General features: G+C 41.9%; 2 protein-coding genes across 2 annotated transcripts in view; one reads left to right on the top strand and one right to left on the bottom strand.

Moving 5' to 3' along the window:
* Positions 1-417, top strand: part of srpra (SRP receptor subunit alpha) — a 52754-nt gene extending 52337 nt beyond the window's left edge. Inside the window, exon 13 of the mRNA XM_020524151.2 lies at positions 322-417. Within this exon, the coding sequence (XP_020379740.2) occupies positions 322-417 (96 nt within the window). The remainder of the gene's footprint in view (positions 1-321) is intronic.
* A 968-nt stretch (positions 418-1385) lies between these two features.
* ilvbl (ilvB (bacterial acetolactate synthase)-like) overlaps positions 1386-19474 on the bottom strand; it is a 24479-nt gene continuing 6390 nt past the window's right edge. Inside the window, exons 4-10 of the mRNA XM_048615377.1 lie at positions 15278-15416; positions 10704-10815; positions 6489-6588; positions 5854-5951; positions 3926-4062; positions 2764-2898; positions 1386-1570 (exon numbers count right to left, since the gene is read on the bottom strand). Coding sequence (XP_048471334.1) covers positions 1386-1570; positions 2764-2898; positions 3926-4062; positions 5854-5951; positions 6489-6588; positions 10704-10815; positions 15278-15416 — 906 coding nt within the window. The remainder of the gene's footprint in view (positions 1571-2763; positions 2899-3925; positions 4063-5853; positions 5952-6488; positions 6589-10703; positions 10816-15277; positions 15417-19474) is intronic.

Raw genomic sequence — 19474 nt, 5'->3', positions numbered from 1 at the left:
CCTTCTTACTACAGACTTCCTAATATTTAACACACACCTCTATTTGTTTGAATCTTTCATCATACATTATCATTCATTTGCACATCCAAATTTAACGCCAGAACTCAAGTCTTCAACAATAAAACTTAGCTGCAATTCTAGTCCCTTACTCATTGGCCTGGCCTGATCCTTCCCTTTTGAAGGTTTTGACATTTGACATCTGCTGACTTGATCAAAAAGTACTATTTGTGTGAGAGCCCTGAAAGCAATTAATTGGTCGGCTTGACCTCTGGGTGCCGTCCTGTCATCGCTCAATACAAATGCTCATGCAACATGCTGCAGGGCTCCTCAGCCTATACTTGGGATTGGAATCCTCAGATTATTCTTCTCAAACTAAAACTGACCCAGGACGATTACAACACAAATTACTACCTTTAACATGCAGGTCAGCTAACAGTTCAGTTCGAGGTCAGTTCCACATCCTTACATCTAGTTATTCCATTTCACTTCAAATATTCACAGCTGGACAGAGTTCTTATGTCACAGTGGATAGCATCCCTGTCTCTGAATTAGAAGCTCAAGGTTTAAGTTCTATGCCAGGATTTGATGGCTCAGAAGGGTGCATTCATAAAGTGGCCAAACTAGAATTGTAGAATCCCTACAGGGGGTGGGGGAAGCAGGCCCATTAAGTCCATACTGATCTGCCGAAGAGCATCTCACTCAGACCCACCCCCAAGACCCTATTCCTGTGACCCTGCATTTGTCACGGCTAATCCACCTAGCCTGCACATCCCCGGATACTATGGGCAATCTACTATGGGCAATCTACTATGGCCAATTCACCCAACCTGCACATCTTTGGACTGTGGGAGGAAACTGGAGCACCTGGAGGAAACCCACGCAGACACAGGGAGAATGTGCAAACTTCACAGGGACAGTCGTCCAAGGAAAAACTAGTTGAGTATCAACTTGCAAGTCCTACAAATACACACTACTGGCAGGTAGTAATGGCTGGAGAGATTCCTTATCAGCTATGTGATGTCTCTACCATCACTATACACAGGTCCAGGCTATATTGCAGAGTTTAGATGTAGGTCAGTTGGGTGTACAGCTGGTGTGGACCAAACTGGTGCCAACAGCATGGGTTTTAATTCTGATTTCACCTGGAGTGGACTCTGGAACTGCTTCCGTATGGAGATCACAGTGCTGTGGGTCAGATTGTTTTTGCCTCAACAATTTAGCTTGAATTTCCTAAGCTTCGAAGTTTCTTTTGTTGCCTCTTTTCCATTTAATTTTACCCGTCGTTTAAAATACCTCAAATCACTAGAAATCATTAGTGCCTTCTACCCGATCTCATCGCTTCATAAGTTAAAGGACTATCATGTTAGTCTGTAATCTATATTAAACTAATAAAGAGCACATTTTTCTAGGTTATAGCCTTCATGTTCCTTTCCTTTTGTATACATGTATTTGTACCTATTAGCCTTTTCCTTTTTAACATCTCCATCCTTCAGGTATCGGGTCCAATCGCTGGGAGCCTGATAACCTCTTAACCCCTTTGCCAACCGAACTAAAAAGGAACCGGCATCACCTGAGAAAGAAAGAAAGACTAAATGTACAGATATTTTGTAAGAGTTACAACTAAACAAACTGAATAAGATCATAATGCTTCAGAGTACAGTGATGGGATTGGATCAATTCAACGACTGGAAAGTCAGTCCCAATCTGCATGACTATCCTCTCCAAACAATGTTGCCAAGTGTTATCCACTTTATCATTCATTCAATAAACCAATGACAGCCAAGAATTTCCCATTCCTGGTTGGTCTTTGAGCAGGTGTAATTAAAGACATATTATCATTTTGGATTTCAATAAAATCCAAAAGTGTGATTAAATCAATGCATCAGTGATAAAACGAACTACAGACACCTGTTGATGGCAAGCTGTTTATTCTGTTGGGCTTACAACAGGTAGAGAAAATGTTCAAGGTTATTTGCTTTGTTTCCAGCTCCATTCAGAAAACACCAGCGTTGAGTTTAGAAACAATTTTAGTTTCTCACCCAATAACAGCAGTTCAGGGAACCAGGTACCTCAGCAGAAAGGTTTAGTTTGTGAAGTTTTCAAGCCAAGCAAGTTTGGTTAGACAGCAGGCTTGGAAAGAACTTAATGAATTGTCTCCACAATCCACAGCAAAGAAATTGTAAGGAGTCAGCTCAATAGCTTGGGTCTCTGTAACGGATAGTGTCAAGGAACAGGTTGAGACTTGGCTTTACTGTGTATTTCAAGATTAGAATTGTCTTCTAGCTTAGATTATCACAAAGTCAGTGCCTCACTTTGATACTCATTAAGTAGCACGGCTGTAACTTAAGCAAAACTGTCCTTCCTCCTTTCAGTCTCTGGTACAGGTTCCATGCACAAAGATCTGTGCAGCTAGTTTGAGGGCTGGGGCTGGAGAACAGGCAGTGTCTGAGTGGTGCTTTCCCCCTGAAAATGCACATTGGAAAGGGGAAAGTTGCAGGGGCTGTTCACTCCACCTCAGTGGTTACAAGAAAACAAGCCAGCCAATTGAGATAGGCTGTTCACCATTCACAGAATTTTCTTGACTCCCTAGTCAGACAGAGAGTCAAAACTAAACTTAGCAACTCGTGTAGTCTTTGAATTAACATCGGAGGTTAGTCATGACATGCAAGGTTTATGAGGTTGAATACAACCATGGACTATGTTTCCCTGAGCCCATTGTAGGGAGCTACCTCTTGGTTCTTAAATGAAGATATCACCACCTACCTCTCACAGCGAGTGTTGGTTTCCAGAACATGTCTGAGTTTTTCAGCAACTGCGAACAGTCGCGGTTTACAGCAACTATCTGGCTCCGTTTGCTGAGGACACGGCCATAGGACAAACGGAAATCGCACACTACACCTGTTTGTCAAAAACATAAAAGCCATCAGGCTTGGTGGGGTCTATGGCACGTGGTGCACAGGTTGAGGGGAGCTTAATCACCAATATCAGAGTAGGAGAGAATCACGCAGAAGGTCAACTGACAAGAGCTCTGATTAAGGGCAGAACTTTGCTGCAGTTAAAATATATCTGTTTTGCAAGCTGCGTTTCGTTAAATGTAGGTTTCTCTGCACTAAATTCATCATAATTTACCAAGTCAGTGCCCAGCTAACAGCAACTGCTCACAAATGATCCACAGTACAGATGCGGAGAAATGTAACATATCTGTTCTCTTTTAAACAGAAAATTGATCGGCACACTAGTTAGTATCAATTTGGTTAGACACACCCTGTGCTAACACTGAAACCTTCAAATCATGAGTCAAGCAGCTCAAGATAGGGTTTACTGAAAATCTCATTTTGCATTTTTCTGTATACAGACAAAGTTATTAAAATATATAGCATCAGGTGGGGTAGCTGAAGTAAAGATACAGATTGGTCATGATCTAACTAAATAATGATTCGAGCTCCAAGGTCCACATGGCCAACATCTATTCTCACATTTGTCCCATAATAAGGTCTGAGAGGGGAAAAATAAACCCCATATTAAACAACAAGGACCAGAAATTGTCAGCACTAGTCAGTCCAGGGCTCACGTGTGAAAGGAGCTACCCTGGTGAAGCCACTCCAGCAGCAGGAGCACAGTATGCAGGAAAGAGGGGAAGCTATCACCCGCACATATTACAGGCACATACTGCAACAAGTTGGAAAAGTCCCAGTAGACAGGCAACATAAGATTCATTGTACTAGCTCCTAGCACTGAGTAAAGCATCCAACAGTGCCACATACACAGAATGGCTGCAGCCATCAAGATTAGCAATTGCACTTCAAGGGGCATGGCAAAGCCCTATATAATCACAAATATTTTTTTTACTCAGCTTTAATGCTTATTGCAGGCTTCTGACACAATTCAAGACCTGCCATTGTGATTCGATCAGGATCTCACTGACCTGCCAGTATGACCAGGTCCGCCTCTTTCAAAGCATCCCTTCGGTTCTGTCGGATGTGAATGGGGCTGTCTCTTCCCAGCATTCCTCGAGCCATGCCTCCCAGAAAGCAAGGGATAGCCAGAGACTCCAGAGCTGCCCTGGTTGGAAAGTTTTTTTAACAATATCAGGTACATAAATGTGCCAGTGTCCTATTACAGATCAGGAATGGTGTTTAGCAGAACTAAAGGATCAAATGGAAAATATACAAGTAGAAATCAACATAAACGTCAAAATATTATTTCTTTCTTTCCAATCTGCAACTTTAACAAGCATTTCAAAAAAGGATGCGGTATATTGGCCAATCTCAAAACAGTTCACAGAATACTTTGCGCATGTAAATTCAGTCCTTCAGGCCTAGTCCTAGATTGATTCAAATCCAAAAGAGCTTTATTACACATATACAGACTTTAGAGACAATTTTAATCTTTGCCCTAAACTCATTTCATGTAGAACTGGCACACTTCATACCCAAACCTGACTAAGTGACACCCAGATATTACAGCCCACAATCTCCGCTTTTCCTGCCTCTTTAGTCATCACATCCCTGATTTTTAGCACTTCCTTAACCCAGCACCTACCTTCCCTTTTCAAGTCTCATAAACTCCCTCTCTGACCATTCTTCCAGCTCTCCTTCCCACACAAGGTACAAGAGAGGTGGAAAAGGTCGTCTGATCTTACCAATTGAACACCAGTCACTATTGTTGTCTCTACTCGAATGCAGCGTGGGTGTATGCACAGAGCATCCTAGTGTATCCTCTGAAGATTTTCCTTCATTAGTTCCACTTGCTATAACAATAGGGCAACGCTGCAGCGTATCTGCAATCTCACTGGTTTAATAATGCAGGCTCTGCAGATGTCGTTTTAAATCCCACAGTAGGTGATAGAATTAAAGTTAATTATAAATCTGGATTACAAAAATAATATTGGTAATCATGAAATCAACATCATTAAAATGCATCTGGTTTACTGATGTCTGCTGTCCTTGCCTCAAGCCTTCCTAAACTAGTGGTCAAGACTTCATGTAGGGTCACAGGCTATAATTTTGGGGTCATGAGCTCAAGAGGCAGTAATAGCCCGCGACAGTAGGAACTATCTGCCCAGAGCCCCTCACTGTCTCATCTTTCCCAACCACTGCCCCACCGCCCCCCCACACACACACACCACCCCCAGCACTAAGCTCTCTGAGATGAGTGGCGGCAATTTTCAACCCTCAAAATGGGGTGACAGTGACCAACTGTTTAGGAAGCACTAACTTATGAAGTCCGATATTAACACGACACCAGAATCCACAGCAGTGTAGTGTACTCTTAACTACCTCCAAATTGTCTGATAAACCCACTCAGTTCAAGGATAACAAGGGACAAGCAACTAATGCTGTCCTTATCAGCAATGTCCACATCCCACAAAAGAATACGTTGTTAGAAAAAAAAAATCAGAGTTAGTGTTTTGGTTCCGGTGACCTGAACTGAGGAAGGGTCACTGGATCTGAAACATTAACTCTGATTTCTCTTCACAATTGCTGCCAGACCTGCTGAGCTTTTCCAGCAACTTCTGTTTTTGTTTTAAAAGATTACGTTAGATCCCGGGCCTCCATATGGTAAAGTACCATGATTCTTTTCCCAAAATAACTCTCAAATTGTAAATTCTGACTCCTACAACAAGGAAAGGAGGGAGAATTCCAGGCCATAATCGACCCCAGATCTAAATATTAAAACAGGGCACTGGCTTAGTGTCTAACCTAATGCTTAAAGAGCATCCCAAGACATTTCTATCCTCACTGATCATTTCACACGTGCTTAAGCAAATAAAATGGGATGCAACCAAATGTTGATAAAGTAGGATCAAGTGTGTAAGACCAGGTCACGGATAGTAGCTGTTCAGTGACTTACCGAACATTGTCCACAGGTGTTGGTGGGAGCGTTGCTTGGCTGCCCACAAGGATGACCGGTTTTTTAGCCCTGCTCACCATTTCCATACAGCGCTGCACCTTAAAAAATAAATCAAAAACTGGCATTCAAATTGGTGCCTAAACGTCATATATAAAGCATTAATTTTGCAATACTGACTGAAGTTCTAGTTGGTCAATGCAGGAGATAAGTAAGGACCAGCAAAGGTTTGATCAGGTCTGAACTAATTTAGTGGGTCTCAGCAGAAGTGGTGATAAGCAAAGGGTTGCAAGCCTTGGGAACTTTCCCCAGAGACCGCTGCAGCAGGTTTACTGAATACTTTCAACTCAGAGGTAGAACAGATTTTTGACTAATGGGGGAAGTGAACGGGTATGGGGAGTTGGGTTGGTGGGGAAGTGGATTTGAGGCCACAATCACATCATCCATGACCTTACTTAAAATCAGAGCAGGCATTAGAGTTCAAATGGCCCACTCTTATTCCTAATTCATATGTTCATATTAGAATCATATGGCCATTCCTAATCTGCAACAATCTCCAGCAGTCAAAGATGCTAATTCCCATGATGCCTTATAAAAGCCAATTCCCACTTTGAATATCACAATTCTCAAAAATTCACCTCATCAGCTGTGGCCATGGGATGATTCACTGGTAGCGGCGAGATGTCCCTCTTATCCCAGGCTCCAGCAAACAGGTTACTTAGATGGTTATGAAGATACCTGAGGAAAGATAAAGTGAACTTATTGCAGAAGAGAAAAAAACTGATGTGCAACTCAAAACACAACTCTCACCAAGGTCCAAACTTTGAGTGGAGCATTTATTTAACGTGCTACCTTCACAACTGTCATCAGCTCTTCAGGCATCTATGTGAATGATTTGTACATAATGAGCTCAGAGAATAAGTAACACCAGTATGTTCAAGATAAATGCAGCTAGATTTTGGAGGCACGTCAAACTATACCAACTGCAAAGACATTTTAACAGGAAAAACGCCACCAGAATCTGCAGACATAGATTCGTAGAATCCCTATAGTGTGGAAAGCAGGCCATTTGAGTTCACACCAACCCTCCGAAGAGCATCCCACCCAGACCCACTCCATGCATTCCCCATGGCTAATCCATCTAGCTTGCACATCCCTGAATATTATGAGCAATTCAGCATGGTCAATCCATCCAAACCTGCACATCTTTGGCCTGTGGGAGGAAACTGGAGCACCGAAACCCACACAGACACAGGGGGAATGTGCAAACTCCACACAGAGTGTTGCCCAAAGGCAAACCCTGGTCCCTGGCACTGTGAGGAAGCACTGCTAACGATTGAGCTACTGTGCCACCCACCCCAGGTTACTGGATAGCAAACAGAGATTTGAGCTGGATATCCTCTATTCTCTGCAGGTCTGGCAGCATCTGTGAAGAGAAATCACAGTTTACGTTTCGGGTCTGGTGACCCTTCCTCAGAACTGTGCTTTTCCAGCAACTTCTGTTTTTGTTTCCTATTTACAGCATCTGCAGCTCGTTTGGTTTTTATCCTCTATTCTTTTCTTGATACAACTTCCTTCAACAACTCAAATACCATACAATTACAATTCAATGGTTTTACCCAAACCAACTGGCGTAGTCCGAATAACCCACCCAACCCTAAATGTGTCTATATAGTATACATAAGAATTAGCCAGACTGCACGATCAACGAAATATCCCACCCCTACCCCACCACCCCTCACCCTGATTCATGACCCAGTTTCCCCTTCACAACTAAGTCAAAGCATATAAGGGAACTGTACAATGATCCCACATTCTGCGTAATTACACACAGGCCACTAGAGTTGTTAAACCGCAACACCACCATGCACTACTGTGTAGACCTAGCATTTAAAGATCAGTTCTGCTGATTGAAAATAGATGGCAAACATTCACTGATGCCACCATGGATTAAGTACTTGTGCTACACTCCCATGTTTCCTATTGATAGATTGGGATTGGGGAGGAAGTGACAAAGAGTCAGATTTAAACTTCTTCCTTCACTACTTGCCATATTAGAACTGCACCGCCCATCCACCTCCTCAACGATCCAAACATAACTGTACGAATGGAGCCTGTTTTTGACTCTTATACCAAACCATAATCAATCAACGAAAGAATTGTTGAGAAAAAGAGACACGTTGTTGAAGCAGGTCATTTTGCACTCACCAGGGTAAATAAAAGAATACTAAATTTGAAAGGGCGCAACATTTTCTACTGCAGGAAAAATTATATGAATTGGTCAGCCAGGGTTGACCACAATTGCTTGAGGCGTTGCCACGGAGAATGTACCAAGGAACTTCTGTTTCCCCCATACCTTTATTTACTTCATAATAAAACATTGTGCCTGGATATAGGTCCTTTGCCTACAGAGGGCATGTCTTCACAGTGTTACAACCCCAACTGATGTCATTACTGGGCAAGTCAGATCTTAGACTGATAATCTGGCTTGTAAAATCACCTTCACTTTTTTTTCTGGTTTTAACGAAATAGTCTTTCACTGAAACAGAAGCATGCAATGCAATAAAACAGAAGCTTATTACCAAAAGAAATGGAGGCAACACAGAATACACCAATCTATTTATATATAAGACAAACAGAGATTTTTATACACATGATAAATGTATAATCCAAAACATGCCTTTAGAGATCACAAAACATTTTTTGTACCGTATTGAAACTGGAGAAGTTTTTTTTCTCACACTGTGACTGGTTTAAGTTAACTGCAACTTCAACTTCCAGTGTGGAAAATCTGATAACTCCAGGAAGAAGCTATCACACACTTAAACATACTCAATACAAATAATTTCTTCGGAGTTTTAAACAAACTCTCCTAGTCTGGCACGACACTCAATTCCTTACTCGAAGGTAATCTAGTATTAACAAACCTTCTCCCTTTCTCAGCTTTATACATTCACCTTCATCCATGGAATTTTGCAGAACTGCCCAAAACAAAAACTCCCTCTCTCTGAGCTACTGGCATTTCCCCTAAGCTTAATAAAAAAGATTAAAGTCTAGAAATTTCTAACAGAAACCTTGACTGTAATGTTTTCCCTTGCTTAGCCATTAGCCCCACCTAATGTGTATAAAAACCTATTAGTGTTGAAGGTTAGCTCTCAAATTGTTTTGAGAGAAATCACTTTGGTTAGTTACAAGCTAATTACTAAACTCTTCAGACAGAAAAAACTGTCACTAACTCAAAATCCAAATATCTAACCTTAAAATAAATGATACTGAACATATGTATGTGTGTATATGTATGTATATATTGTGTGTCATGCAGTCTACATCACAATCGGAGTTGCACATATGAATTGGATTTCCTACCAAATTGCACCAATTTTTCTTGCAGTTGAACAGCTTCCACAACACGTCTCCATTTTCCAGGAAAGCTCAATTTCTATACCATCAAGCAACCATTACTAACATGCAATGTTACAAAATTTGGTCAGTCAAGCCTGCTCTAATGACTGATCTAACTGTAGCTTCTGCTTGGCCTGTCCATCCTCTGCAACTGTTCACTCCCTTGTCAGTCAAGAGGAGACTCTCTGGGAAGAGAAGTTGATTAATGAACCCTGATTTAAGAAAATAAACACTTCTCATTTTAAAACTGAGTCCCCTAGCTTTAATCCATCCCACGACGGGAAACATCCTTCCAGCATGTCAAATCAAGAATCTTGTTTCATTGCAGCACATGGTTAGGAGTAGAACATTTAGACCCTCAGATTTGCAACCCCATTCTAGATCACTCCATGGCTGATCGGCCTCTTTGTCATTTTCCCAGACTGTTCTCATATAATTACTATTTAGAAATTTATCGATTTCTATCTTGACCACGGTCAATGACAGACCCTCCACAATCCTCTAGGATAGAGAATTTCAAAGATTCATGATCTTCGGAGTGAAGAAGCTGCTCTTCTCACTTCTAAATGGCCTACCCTTCATTTTGAGTGTAGGTTCTAGATTCCCACAAGCCATCTTTGCTGTATTTACTCTAAGAATTTTAAAGATTTCAAGAGAATTACCTCCCACTCCTCTAAACTCTAGCTGAAGCCAGCTCAACACAACTTCATAAAAACAACTTCAGCCCAGGAGATGGTCAAGTGAACCTTCTCTCCTACGAATTTGAATTTAATTATATCCTTTCTTAGCTGTTTTAAGTTCAAATGGCTGTTTTGCTTTCATAGGGGTTGATATTAATTTTCAGCTTTCCCACCCCAAATTAGGAAAGGGGAAAAAAAAACAAGCCAGCGTTCCAGTTTCCAAACCCCAGCCAGCTTACCTCTGCTGGAAACAGTGTGGACGCTGGGGTGAAGACAGGCTCGAGCTCTGCTGTGATGCCTTCATGGTTGAATTGGCCATTCACACTCACTTTCTGGGCTCACATTGGGGAAATGGCCACTTTTGTGAGGTGCTGAAAGGTGCCCGTGGAACTGTCCTGCAGCACAAGTCACCACACTAGGGAGAGAAAATGGGAGAGCAATACTTGTGGCCACGTTCACTTAGTGCCATTGGAGATGATGGCTAACTTGAACAGAAAACTGGGGAAAAAGCAACAGCATCTTCTGGTGGATAGTTGATTCATTACACCCTTTCCTGCCCAGAAAAACCACATTCATTTGCACGAAAGGTTGACAGTGTTGTAGCAAAAATTTCCTACTTGCTTTCGGCAATATGTCTTCACAAAACTTATTGGGAAAAATAACTGATCATACAGTTCACTACACAGATTGTTGTTTTAAAACACAGAATTAAGGGTAATACTACTAAACTAGCTTTACTCTCTTAACGCAGTGTGATTTCAGTAAACTCACCAATTTACAGCTTTTCCCACAACTCCTTTAGGTGCACTTTTTGGAATGACCTCTTTCCGAACTACATGATATGGGTAGAGGACATCAATTGGGAACTCAACAAACACAGGTCCTAGGCACGTAGGAAAAAAAACGTGTAAAAATAAAAAAAAATCTGTTTTACAATAGACATCATTAAATACAAACCAACTAAATTTGGACCAGCAGATTTGGTCAATTAGGAAAAGAGAGTTTTTTTTAATTAATTCATTCATAGAATGTGGGTATTACTGGTGAGGCTTAATTGCCCTTTCTAACTGTCCTTAAAAGACTAAGCAGGCCATTTCAGAGGATAGTTCAGATTCAAGTACATTGCGGAGTCTGGAGTCACACAGACACCAGGTTAATTAAGGATGGCAGATTTCCTTCCCTAAGTGACACACATGAACCATATCGCTATTTTATGACAATCTGGTATCATTGCAAATAGCAGATTTTTAATGGATTTAGATTTATTTTATTAACTGAATTTAAATCTCCAGCCACAGACTGAACTCATGCCTCCAGAACATTAGTTCACATTTTAAATTAGTAATCCAACATCATCACTATGCTACAGCTCCCCCATTTGAGGGAGTCAGCAATAAACTGTCTGTGTCCCACAAACTAGAAGATACCTGAAGCTTCATTTATTCCTGCCCAAGCAATAGGCTTTAACCACAGAGAAGCCGATTCTGATGCGTGTGAAATTTCCACTCTAGAAATGAGTCAGTGCCTCATCTCGTCACATATCTCTGCAAACCTTTCCTATTGATATATCCATCCAAATGTCTTTTAAACGTTGAAATTTTACGCATATCCACCACTTCATCAGGAAGTTCATTCCTCACGCGAACCACCCTCTGTGTAAAAAATTTGCCTCTTACATCTTTTCTAAATCTGTCTCCTATCACCTTAAAAATGTGCCGCCTAGTCTTGAAATTCTCCATCTTAGGTATGTATCAAGCCACCTCATGTGCTTTTGTTACTTCTGGGCTTAGTGAATACAAAGCTCTCCTGGCTGGTCAACTATGCTGAGCTTGTCCAGAACGGTACGTCTTGTCTCCTGACTTGCATCAAGTTCCCTTTACCTATCATCCATGTGCTCACTGACATACATTGCATCCTCCTCCAGTAATGCATTGATTTTAAAATTCCCATCTGTGCTCAAATCCTTATGGGCTTGGCCATTCTTACTTCTGTAAACTCCTCCAACTCACTCAGATCTCAGCTCTCCTTCAATTCTGGTCTCTTGCACATCCAGGTTTTGCCCATAATAGCAATTATGTTGTGAGATGCCTAGCCACAAAGTTCTAGAGCTTCCTCTGTAAATATCTACTAGCCAAGTCACAAACTTATCTCCCATTCTGTGCACTATACTCATTTTGTAAATCTTACTTTCTCTACCTGACTAAATGTTAACTTGTGTATTGCCAATCCTATCCTCTGGGTGTAATACACAATACTCTACCAGATGGATATGGTACCCTATGCATATAGTATGTAGCTGTGAAAATTTGCACTCGACATTAACCGTATCAAGTCAAGAAACAATCATTAGACTGTGACAAATGTACAGATAGCGGTCTTTAAGGAATTGCAAAAAAGAGCTCAAAAGTCTTGGACTCATACATAAAACATTTGATCAACCAAAGATGAAATAACTCTCAAAGGGAGTTCATATGTAACACTTCCTTTAAAATTGGCACCTGTTTCATAACAAATGATGATGACATTAATGTGATATTAGTGTCTTAGGAAGAACAGAGAACCAATCATGCAAAAGAGTTCAAGGACCTTTCAATAACCATCACCCCACGACGTTCAACGGCATTACTATCCCTGAATCCTCGACAATCAACATCCTGGAGGTTACTATTCTCCAGAAACTAAACTGGACTAGCCATATAAATACAGTGGGTACAAGAGCTAGGAATCCTACGGTGGTCAACTCACCCGTTGAGTGTTGTTTTGTGTGCTCTACAGGCAGATCATACCATACAAATTACACCAGGTAGCGGAACAGGTTGCAGAAAACAGTGTTAACGCCACAGAGAAGGTGCAGAGATTAACTTAACATTTGACAGGTCCATTCAAAAGTCTTATTACAGTAGAGATGAAACTGTTATTGAATCTGATCGTACGTGTATTCAAACTTTTATACCTTCTGCCCATTGGAAGAGGGTGAATGAGGCGGGTGGGAGGGGGTGTTTGATTATGTTAGTTGCTTTCCCGAAGCAGCAGTAAGTATAGATGGAATAAGTGGATGGAGGGCTGGTTTGTGTGGCGGACTGGGCTGTGTTCACTATTCTGCAGTTTCTTGCAGTCTTAGGAACAGCAGTTGCCATACCACGCTGTGATGCATCAAGGTAGGATACTTTTTATGGTGCATCTTTAAAGATTGATAAGAGTCTTTGTGGACATGTCGGCTTTCCTTAGCCTCCTGAGGAATTAGAGGAATTGTTCTGTTTTATTGACCGTTGCATCAACGTGGGAGGATCAGGACAGATTGTTGGTAATCATCACTCCTAGAAACTTGATGTTATCAACCATCTCCATCTCTGCACCATTGACGTGGTCAGGGGCATACCCTCCACTCCGCTTCCTGAATTTAATGTCCAGCTCCCTCGTTTTGCTGACGTTGATGGAGAGATTTTTTTCTTTACACTATGCCGCTAAGCACTCAATCTCTTTCCTGTATTCTGTCTCATCGTTGTTTGAGATCTGACCCACTACGGTGGTGTCACCAGCAAATTTGTAAATGGAGTTAGGGCAAAATTTGGCCACTGTTGTGAGTGTCTAAGGAATATAGTAAAGGGCTGAATACTTGCGGGGCACCAGTGTTGAGGATTATTGTGGAGGTATTGTTGCCTATCGTTACTGATAGCAGCCTATGGGTCAGGAAATCGAGAATAAGATTCCAGAGTTGGGGGTGAGGGGGTCGGCAAGATCTAGGTCTTGGAGTTTGGAGATGACTTTCTTTGGAATTATGGTGTTGAAGGCTTAGCTGTTGTCAATAAGTAGGAGCTTGAAGTAGTTATCCTTGTTATCCAGATGTTCCAGGGATGAGTGGAGGGCCAGGAAGATAGCATCTGCTATGGACCTGTTGCACCAGTAGATGAATTGCAAAGGTTCAAGGCAATCTGGTAGGTTAGAGTTGATGTGAGCCATGGCTAACCTTGCAAAGCACTTCATAATTATGGAAGTCAGAGCCACCAGGCAGTAGTCATTGTGGCTCATTGCGGCTCATTGCATGTGTTTTCTTTGGCACCAGGATGGTGGTGGTCTTCTTGAAGCAGATAGGGACCTCAGATTGTGGTAAGAAGTTAAGGATGTCAGTGAATACTGACTAGCTGGTCCACACATGATCTGAATGCATGGCTGGGGTCTCCATCCGGGCCAGTCACTTTCTGTGGGCTCACTCTCAGGAAGGCTGATTTAATGTCTGTGGTGGTGACTGTGGGTACAGCTGCATCTGAGGCTGTTGGGATAGGTAACATTGTCTCACTGACCTTCTATTCAAAGTGAGCGTAGCATGCAGTGAGCTCTTTGGGCAGGGATGCATTGTTGCCCGCGATTATGTTTGATTTTGCTTTGTAGCCCATTATGTAGTGCAAGTCTTGCCACAAACAATGGGAGTCTGTGTGGTTAATCTGGGTCTCAAGCATAGTTTGGTATTGCCTTGTGGCATCCCTGATGGCCTTGTGAAGGTTGTACCTACTAGTGCAGCTCCAACAACATTCAAGATGCCTGACCCCATCTATGGCAAAGCAGCCTGCTTGACTGGCACCACGTCCTCAAACATTTACTCTCTCCACCACTGAACACTGTAGCAGCAGCGTGTACAATTTACAAGATACAAAGTAGAAATTCTCCAGTACTCCTTACACAGCAGCCTTCCAAACCCATGACCATCTAGAAGGACAAGGGCAGCATGGAAACATCATTACCTGCAAATTCCTCCCTAAGCCACATATCCTAACTTAGGAATGCATCATCATTCCTTCAGTGTCATTGTATCAAAATCCTTGAACTCCCTCTCCAATAGCTCTTGCAGACTTACCTAGGGAATGCAGCAGCTCAGGAAGGCAGCTCACCAGTACCTTCTCAAGGGCAATAATTGCTGTCTCAGCTAATGACGCCCACATCTTTTAAATGAATATTCAAAAAAATCCATTGACAATGGACTTGTCGAACATCTGTATATCGGAACAATGAACCATGGGGATAGAGAAGGGATAGAAAAGAAACTAGGCACCAATCCTTTATAATGGTAGATGAGGCTTGTGGGCCTTATGGCCTACTCTCAATTTTTATCTTCTCACCTTTCAGCTGTCCTGCACCAATATCTAAAAACGAGAGATAACAGTGTTTGTGCAACTAAAACAAAATGAGAAAACTTAGTTTGATTTAGTATCTTTAGACAAATATTGACCTGACCTTTGGCTCTGAAATCCTCACAGACTCACTATGCATTATTGACAGAAATTTATTTGAGATTGTTTTGGGGCCAGGGAGCAGAAACACGCATCAAGTAAGAGCATCGAATTTCATACCTGGAGTACCAGACTGAGCCACTGCAATAGCTTTCCGGAGCACAGGAACAATGTCGCGAACTGTACACACGGAAGCACAAAACTTACAAAGGGTTCTGAAAAGTGACAGCTGGTCAATATCCTGCAGTGCACCTCTGCCCTAGGAAATAAGTAGAAACAGGAAATTGCACTTAGCTAAAGTCATGACTGAAATTTGCTTGTTGTGCCAAATTTCCCCCATTAGCCCATTACAGCCTCTGAACTAGACACTTGCCTCTATCTGATGATCTCTGGGTTTTGGTGGGACTTCCTTCTCCACGATCCGTCTTCTCATCATGGTACAGCAGCTTAAAAAAAAATTTAACCTCTTCTTCCTGAATTGCTATCCTGAAATCTATCTTTTTTCCTCCTCTCTTTAGTAGCCTCGCATGTGCACTGATGATATGCAACATAACCTGCCCCTCTGGCTCTCCACCAACCCTTCTAGTGCCCCTGGACTCTGAAGGTTTTCACCACCTCAGCATCCTATTCAATCAGCTTAGTCGATCGGCTTAACATATATTCAGTGATACAAAAAACAATTACACAGATCTCCATAATATCATTCAATTCTACACTACCCCAGTTCATTTGCTAATGAAATTCTCATCGAAGCTTTCAATGCCTCCAGACCTCCCTAGTCAAGTGTTTCCTGACAAAACCCTATCCTTCAGCTTCAATACACTGCTTTTCTGAAGCCGTGTTTTAAATATCCCATCCCATTCAGCCAACACTTTTGGGGCTCACTGATCTAAAATTAGTTCCAAATCCTCCAGTGCCTCAAATGTAAAAAGTTGCACCAAAGGCAAATATCACCACCAGATGGAGCACACTTGAGTTGTATTACAGCATTGCAAACCTGCACCACTATAATGCATAGGAGTAGCGGGTACCTGTGATAAAGATGGAGCTGTCCATATATTTACAGGGTGCAAGCTCCAGAGCATCCTCAACATTGTTATAGATTCTGATTGAGAATCCTCCAGAATGCAGATTAAAACCTGTCAGCCATCACCATGGCAATTAGTATCACATCATTCAAACAAAAATGCAATTGCAATGAAAATTGTTTTGAAACTACATGAATCTGACTACTGGGATTACTTAACAGCTCCACTATGACATCCTAACATTATTAGGATGGGAGAAGGATCACAAAATGAAACTTGGTTCTTTCTCAGCCAGCAATGTCTCGGTCTCCCTGTGAGGTGGATACTTGGTCAGGTGCACACCAGTGTTACAGGCTGGTTATTTTGTGGCAATCTCTAGCCCAGGACGACCCCAATTAGGTGAAAAAGGAGCCAACCATTGTGAGCATCTCTGACAGGCCCTAGTTGAAGGCCAAGCACCAGCAGTGTAATATGAGCATGTTACCCATCCACTTCAACAAATACCACCTCTGCCCCAACTGTGCAAGGGTATGGGCATCCAGCACTGCACTATTTAGACAACTCAGAATGCACAACACCAGAGGGGAAAGAAATCATTCTTGATCCTAAAGGACTGCCGAAGGGAAGATTTTGTGACAATGAGGCCTGAGTCTATATTAAAGGCTGATTTATTTGTCATTCAAAGCCTCAGGTTTTTTGTTTGATCGTGGTCATTAACTTAAGACCTCAGCTCATTTTCGATTGTATGTGACATGATTTGGCATGCTCAGGGGCCTACTGGCAACTAAGTTTCCCAGTGCGAGTCCTTCCATGCATCGCAAACAACTCCTGGTGGCTATTTTTAATGGCACTGTGCAGTGGGGGAACACTCCAATTTCAAATTCCCTTTGAACTTACATTTTGTGTCCTCACCTCTCATCTCTTTTCGTCCTACCCTGGCTGCCAGTCACTCAGAAATTCATGTTTGACTCATGCTTGATGAAATCCTTCTTCCCACCACTGCTGGATGTGCCTTCAGAACTCCCTCCCACGCTTCCACATCGTCATCTCTCTATCTTTCAAAGCCTTGTTTAAAACTTGCCAGGTTTCTGTGACCCAACTGAATTTCCCCATCCATCAACTTGTTATTTGATTTTTCTACCTATTCTGTAGGATGTACAGCACTGAAACAGGCCACTCAGCCCACCCAGTCCATACCAGGGTATATGTGCCACTCGAGCATCCTTCTGTCTCTCCTCATTTAAATCTATTGCAATCGGCTGTTCCCTTCTCCCTCTTATCCTTGTCAAGGAACATCTTAAATGCATCAATATTACACATTTGAATCACTCCTGGTGTTAATGAGTTACTTATCCTGACCATGATTTTGATCAGAAGCTCTAATTGTTTCTCCTGAATTCTCACTTGGATTTTTCTGGTGACTATCTTATATTGATGGCCCCAAGTTATAGAAACATAGAAGATAGGAGCAGGAGGCGGCCATTCGGCCTTTCAAACCTGCTCCGCCATATATCACGATCATGGCTGATCATTCAACTCAATAGCCTAATCCTGCTTTCTCCCCATAACCCTTGATCCCAGTCACCCCAAGGGCTATATCTAGCCGCTTCTTGAATACATTCAATGTTATGGCATCAACTACTTCCTGTGGTAATGAATTCCACAGGCTCACCACTCGTTGGGTGAAGAAATGTCTCCTCATCTCCATCCTAAATCATCTACCCTGAATCCTCAGACTGTGACTCCTGCTTCTGGACACACCCACCATCGGGAACATCCTCCCTGCATCTACCCTGTCTAGTCCTGTTAGAATTTTATAAGTCTCTATGAGGTTCCCCCCTCATTCGTCTGAACTCCAGCAAAAACAATCGCAACCTAGTCAATCTCTTCTCATACGTCAAACCCGCCATCCCCAGAATCAGCCTGGTAAACGTTTGCTGCACTCCCTTGAGAGCAAGAGCATCTTTCCTCAGAAAGGGAGACCTAAACTGCACACAATATTCCACGCGTGGTCTCACCAAGGCCCAAGATAACTGCAACAACACATCGCTGCTCCTGTACTCGAAACCTCTTGCAATGAAGGCCAACGTACCATCTGCCTTCTTTAGCACCTGCTGCACCTACATGCTTACCTTCAGCAACTTATGCTCTTCCCTACAAGAGGAAATACTCTCTCTGTATCCAATTTTCAAAACATTTCATACTTTTAAAGACCTCTATCAGGTCACTGCCTTAGCCTTCTTTTCTCTTGAGAAAAGAAGGCTCAGTATGTTAAGATTTGATTGCTGTTCCACTTGAAATAATATGAATAAAACAAAACACATGAAACTCTTGATTAACATTGTATGTACCTTGGAATCTAGACAAACTATTTAAAACTCCTGCAATCTAAACCTCTTTCAAGTACTTTCCTGACAGCAACTTAATTTTAGAAAAGTGTATTTCACACTCATGGCCACACTTAACATTTTACAACAGAAGGGTCACTGGACCCCGAACTTTAACGCTGATTTTTCTTCACAGATCCTGCCAGACCTGCTGAGCTTTTCCATCAACTTCTGTTTTTGTTCCTGATTTACAGCTTCTGGAGTTCTTTAATTTAGATCTGGACTAGAATACATTAAAAGCCAAGAATAGTTGTAGCACCAGAGTTTATTACAACACTATAACACTTACCACAATACTAAATTAAACAGCAATATGAGCTACTGCAATGACAGCACTTTGTAATTCACCGTTCAGTGCAAATCATATCTTGTGTGCAGGCCAACCTGAACACATTTCTTCTCATCTTACATCTTCCTGAAACATGAGCTCAAACACTGCAGGCCACATCTTAACTCACACCATATCTTGTTCACTGAAATACACCAGCACTCAGAATGGTTACATTTTGATTTCAAAATTCTCATCACTTTTTGCAAATCCCATTATGACCTCAACCCTGTCCTTCTCCGTAACCTCTAGAGCTACAATCTTTCTCAAGGGGCAATGAGGGAATAAGTGCAGATCTTGCCAGCAATGCTATCCCATGACTGAACTAGAAAAATCTTCTAAGATCTCTACCAACTGTAGCCTGAAGTATCTCAGACTTCTCTGACTCCAATATTATCAGTCGTTCCCTAAACTGGTTAGGAACCAACTGTAGCATTTCATCCCCAAACCTTGCTCCCCTCCTTCAAATCACTCAAAGTCTAACTCTTAGACACAAGCTTTAGATTACCTGCCTCAATCTTTTTTTATGTAGTTCAGAGTCAACTTTGTTGATAACATTCCTACAAAAGCACCT

Source organism: Rhincodon typus, chromosome 32 (genome assembly GCF_021869965.1).
Source record: "Rhincodon typus isolate 14 chromosome 32, sRhiTyp1.1, whole genome shotgun sequence".
Lineage (NCBI taxonomy): Eukaryota > Metazoa > Chordata > Chondrichthyes > Orectolobiformes > Rhincodontidae > Rhincodon > Rhincodon typus.
Note: the sequence above shows the minus strand (reverse complement) of the source record. Positions and strands in the feature narration are given on the sequence as shown.